The sequence below is a fragment of the Sapajus apella genome, unplaced genomic scaffold (genome assembly GCF_009761245.1).
Source record: "Sapajus apella isolate SASKATOON/1434 unplaced genomic scaffold, GSC_monkey_1.0 scaffold83, whole genome shotgun sequence".
NCBI classification, from domain to species: Eukaryota; Metazoa; Chordata; class Mammalia; order Primates; family Cebidae; genus Sapajus; species Sapajus apella.
This window is the reverse complement of record NW_022437023.1, coordinates 6,295,229-6,301,228: the sequence shown is the minus strand read 5'-3', so window position 1 is coordinate 6,301,228 and position 6,000 is coordinate 6,295,229. Positions and strand designations below refer to the sequence as shown.

Sequence of the window (6,000 nt, the reverse complement as noted above, 5' to 3'; positions counted from 1 at the left end):
TTGACAGTCTACAATTATCCCATATTCTAAGCTACAGTGCAAAGTTGAACCGTCATTTTAATATATGAAAGGCAAGGTAATTCAGGGATAAGAACAAAGCAACCTTAAATGAAGACACTGATCCAGTAAAAGAAACATAAAAGCATTCTATTTTAAACATAATGGATGTCCTTTTGGTTAAAAGTCACGCCCTTTAAATAATAATCAAACTATTACTTATATCCTGAGTACTCATAATAATCAATGACTATTACTTTCATAATAATCAAAATATTACTTATATCCTGAGTATTAATGTTGATAGCTTTTTAAATGTATAGATCATACCTTCTTTAAAAGTTGATTGAACATATCCAAAACTGATTCAACTTCTCGAAAGAAGCTTTCCAGTGTTAAAGACGACCATGTTAACACTGTGAGTCCTTGCCTCAACACAGATTCCACCTAGAAATGGCACAAACACAACAGCTTCTATTATTAGCAGGAGCATCTGCACTTATAGAAAAGGATTTATCACCTGCAAATATTACATGTTCTATTTTTTACATATATTTTCCCTCTACTACACCTAATAAAGACGACTTTTTATTTTTAACCATCTTTGGCTGTCCAGGAAACAATCATGAATTTTCAGAAAAAGTGTTCATGATTTAGATTGTTGTTTTTTCAAAGGCAATGAAACTTAGACAAGAAACTCTTTAAAAAAAAAAAAAAAACAGAGCTATAAAATGGAACTAGAAAGATAGAGAGCCTGAAGAAGAATAGATATTCCAAAATCTGTAGATTTATAGAAACAAAATCTAATTTTAAATAACAGGAAAATCAATATAAACCTTCAGCAATACCAACCTTTTTCATTTTGGGGGTCATCAGATTGACAAACACAGAAGGGACTTCCTGACATAACTCATCATAATTTTGCAGAAGACCCTGTAAGAAGTTGAAATGACATGTTTTATTTTAATTCATTTAAAGTAGCAGTCACGTTTTGATTCATGCCAGGAAGGTTTCATTATCCCTGTTTCCTCATAGTCCTGCCATCACGACAGCTGCCTACTTAAACTTATGCTGAGTTACCATACTTTTGCTGTACCTATAAATCACCTGAGCATCTCTTTTAAACAAGCCAATAGCAATCTCTGGATCTTCATTTTTCATATTTACTATTTGTCTTTCTATATGTATATTAAGTAGTTTGAATAATTTTTTGTGATATCTGACATTATACATTTCTCCTTTCTGTTTCTTATCTTCTGACACATTGAAATATACTCATCATTGATGCCACACTTGATTTCTTGAAACAAAATAAATTTAGATTCTCCAAGCAAACAGAATAAGCTTTTATATTATCTCTTAGATATTGTTTTAGAGCTAATCTATGATGATCAATTTTTAGCTATTTTGTAATTTACTACACTGTGGGGTGGGAAATGTGGATTCAAGTTTCTTTACCTCCAAATTAATAATCCTAAAACTGTTTCAATATTTAGCTAACAGTTCCAAAGCTCTTGATTCCTCTTTCCTCTTTATACGTTACTTGTAGTTGGAAGTTTTATTTATACTTGACACTTTCTAAAGAACTTTGACTTTCTTGACATTGTTCAATACTAACTAAAATCCTATAAAATGGAATGCAAACTATATTAGCTTCAATTTATAACAGTACTTTTAAACCCAATCCTCCAAATTCACAGCTAGCCAGTACAAAAGCCCATGCCTGGCTTTTGATACCAAATCCAGTTTCCACACTACCAATGTCACTCTAGTGTTTTTTTAAAAAAACAATTAAATACTATTTTTTGTTAGAGCTAAAACTATTAAACTGTTGGAAGACAACATGGCATAAATCTTCATGACTTTGGATTTGAGAAAGGATTCTTAGATATGACACCAAAAACGCAAAAGACAAAGTAGATCAATTGGACTTCAGCAAAATTTAAAATATTCATGCTTCAAAGAACACCATCAAGAAAGTGAAAATACAACCCAAAAATGGGAGAAAAAATTTGCAAATCATATGTCTGATAAGGGACTAGTATTAAAACCTAAAATGAACTTTATAACTAAAAAGATAGACAAATACTCAATTTAAAAATGAGCAAAGGATCTGAATAGATGCTGCTGAAGGAAAGTATGCAAAGGGTTAGTAAGCACATGAAAAGATGCTCAACCATCACTAGCCATTAGAGAAACAAAGACAAAATCAAAAGGAGATACCACTCACACTCACTAGGATGGCTATCATAAAAATGACAAATAATAACAAGTGTCAGCAAGGATGTAGAGAAATTGGAACTCTCATACAGTGCTGGCAGGAATGTAAAATGATAGTCACTTTGGAAAACAGTCTGGCAGTGCTTCAAAAGGTTAAACATGGAGTTACCAAGTTACTGAAGCCCTCCTCTCACTATATATCCAAGAGAATGAAAGATACATTCACACAAAAACTTGTATATAAATGCTCACAACAGCATTACTAATAATAGCCAAAAAATATCTAATAGAAACAACCCAAATGACAATCAACTGATAGAGTAGGTAACTAAAATGTGGTACACTATAACCATGCAATCAAATATTATTCAGTCATAAAAAGGAATAAACTATTGAGACATGAAATGGTATGAATAAACTTAGAAAATACTAAGTGAAAGAAGCCAGTCACAAAAGACATAAATTGTTTGATTCTATTTGTATGAAATGTCCAAAATAGGCAAATTCATAGAGACAGAAAGAAGATTAGTGGTTGCCAGGGAACAGGTGTGGGGAGAGTTGAAGGAAAATGGGGAATTAATGCTAATGGGTTAGGGAGTTTCTTTCTGGGGTGATGAAAATGTTCTGATTGTGGTGATGGTTGTGCAACTTCATGAACATAGGCGTAGCCAGAAGTATTGCAGGTTCAGTTCTGGACCATCACAATAAATCAAATACCACAATAAAGTCAGTCATACAAATGTTTTGTTCCCCAGGGCATATAAAAGTTATGTTGAAAAATATGTAAAGGACCTCTTCAAGGAAAACTGCAAACCCCTGCTCAAGGAAATAAGGAGGACACAAACAGATGGAAAAACATTCCATGCTCATGGTTAGGAAGAATCAATATCGTGAAAATGGCCATACTGCCCAAAGTAATTTATGGATTCAACACTATCCCCATCAAGCTACCAATGACCTTCTTCACAGAACTGGAAAAAAACACCTCAAACTTCATATGGAACCAAAAGAGAGCCCACATAGACAAGACAATCCTGAATAAAAAGAACAAAGCTAGAGGCATCACGCAACCTGACTTCAAACTATACTACAAGACTACAGTAATCAAAACAGCATAGTACCAGTACGAAAACAGAGATATAGACCAATGGAACAGAACAGAGGCCTCGGAGGCAACACCACACATCTACAACCAGCTGATCTTTGACAAACCTGACAAAAACAAGCAATGGGGAAAGGATTCCCTGTTTAGTAAATGGTGTTGGGAAAACTGGCTAGCCATGTGCAGAAAGCAGAAACTGGACCCCTTCCTGACACCTTACACTAAAATTAACTCCAGATGGATTAAAGACTTAAATATAATACCTAACACCATAAAAACCCTAAAAGAAAGCTTAGGCAAAACCATTCAGGACATAGGCATAGGCAAGGACTTCATGACTAAAACACCAAAAGCATTGGCAACAAAAGCCAAAATAGACAAATGGGATCGAACTTCTGTGCAGCAAAAGAAACAATCATTAGAGTTAACTGGCAATCAACAGAATGGGAAAATTTTTTGCAATCTACCCATCTGACAAAGGACTAATATCCAGAATCTAAGAAGAACTAAAACAGATTTACAAGAAAAAAACAAACGACCCCATTCGAAAGTGGGCGAAGGGTATGAACAGACACTTTTCAAAAGAAGACTTGCATAGGACCAATAAATATATTTTAAAATGCTCATTGTCACTGGTCATTAGAGAAATGCAAATCAAAACCACATTGAGATACCATCTCATGCCAGTTAGAATGGCGATCATTAAAAAATCTACAGACAACAGATGCTGGAGAGGATGTGGAGAAATAGGAATGCTTTTACACTGTTGGTTGGAGTGTAAATTAGTTCAACCATTGTGGAAGACAGTGTGGCAATTCCTCACAAATCTAGAAATAGAAATTCCATTTGGCCCAGCAGTCCTGTTACTGGGTATATACCCAAAGGATCATAAATTGTTCCATTATAAAGACACATGCACACATATATTCATTAAGGCACTGTTTACAATAGCAAAGACCTGGAACCAACCCAAATGCCCATCAATGATAGACTGGACAAGGAAAATGTGGCACATATACACCACAGAATACTATGCAGCCATAAAAAACGATAAGTTTGTGTCCTTGGCAGGGACATGGATGAATCTGGAAACCTTCATTCTCAGCAAACTGACACAAGAACAGAAAATCAAACATTGCATGTTCTCACTCATAGGTGGATGATGAACAATGAGAACACATGGACACAGGAAGGGGATCATCACACACTGGGGTCTGTTGGGGGGGCTAGGAGAGGGACAGTGGGGTTGGGGAGGGATAACAGGGGGAGAAATGACAGATATAGGTGACAGGGGGATGGAGTCAGCAAACCACCTTGCCATGTAAGTACCTATGCAGCAACCCAGCACGATCTGCCCATGTACCCCAGAACCTAAAGTACAATTTAAAAAAAGGAAAAAGTATATTGATACTGTAATGTAGCCTATTAAGTGTGCAATAGTATTATATCTTTAAAAAATGTACACACCTAGGCTGGGTGAGGTGGCTCACACCTGTAATCCCAGCACTTTTGGAGGCCAAGGAGGGTGGATCATGAGGTCTGGAGTTCAAGACCAGCCTGGCCAAGATGGTGAAACCCTGTCTCTACTAAAAATACAAAAATTAGCCGGGCATGGCAGCATGTGCCTGTAGTCCCAGCTACTCGGGAGGCTGAGGCAGAGAAATGCTTGAACCTGGGAGGCAGAGGTTGCAGTGAGCCAAGATCACTCCACTGCACTCTAGCCTGGGCAACAGAGCAAGACTCCAACTCAAAAAAAAAAATGTACATACCTTAATTTAAAAATACTTTATTGCTAAAATATGCTAACAATCATCTGAGCCTTCAGTGAGTTGTAATCTTTTTGCTGGTGGTGGGTCTTCCCTCAATGTTGATGGCTACTGACTAATCAGGATGGTGGTTGCTTAAGGGTGAAGTGGCTAAACAACAGAAAAGTGACATTTGCTGTATCAATTGACTTTTCCTTTCACAAAAGATGATTCTGTAAGCATGTCATGGTGTTTGATAGCATTTTACCTACAGTTGAACTTTCAAAATTGGAATCTCTTGTGTCAAACCATGCCCCTACTTTATCAATTAAGTTTATGGAATATTCAAAATCCTTTGTTGTCATTTGACAATGTTCACAACATCTTCACCAACAGTAAATTCCACCTCAAGAAACAACTTTCTTTCCATGTTTAACGCCTGGCTGGCAAAAAATGAAAATGAAAAAGAAACCACTTTGCTTATCCATAAGAAGCAACTCTTCATTTGTTCAAGTTGGATCATGAGATTGCAGCAATTCAGTCACATGTTCAGGCTCTACCTCTAATTCTAGTTCTCTTGCTGTTTCCAGCACACCTGACATTACATGGAAGTCCTGAACCCCTCAAAATCATCCATAAGTTTAGGAATCAACTTTTTCCAAACTCCTGTTAATGTTGTTATTTTGACCTCTTCGCATGAATTGCAAATGTTCTTAATGACATCTAGAATAGTGAATCCTTTCCAGAAAGTTTTCAATTTGCTTTGCCCAAACCATAAGAGAAAACATGATCTATGGCTGCTATAGCCTTATAAATTTATTTCTTAACTAATAAGACTGGAAAGTCAAAATTACTTCCTGATTCATGGGCTGCAGAATAGGTGTGTTTGTAGGCATGAAAACAACATTCATCTCCTTGCACACCTCCATCAAAGCT

The 6,000-nt window shown here is 36.1% G+C and overlaps 1 protein-coding gene across 1 annotated transcript in view; it reads right to left on the bottom strand.

The window, feature by feature from the left end:
• Positions 1-6,000, bottom strand: part of DNAH8 (dynein axonemal heavy chain 8) — a 353,446-nt gene that overhangs the window by 270,756 nt on the left and 76,690 nt on the right. The window contains exons 19-20 of the mRNA XM_032253336.1: positions 850-930; positions 328-444 (exon numbers count right to left, since the gene is read on the bottom strand). Coding sequence (XP_032109227.1) covers positions 328-444; positions 850-930 — 198 coding nt within the window. The remainder of the gene's footprint in view (positions 1-327; positions 445-849; positions 931-6,000) is intronic.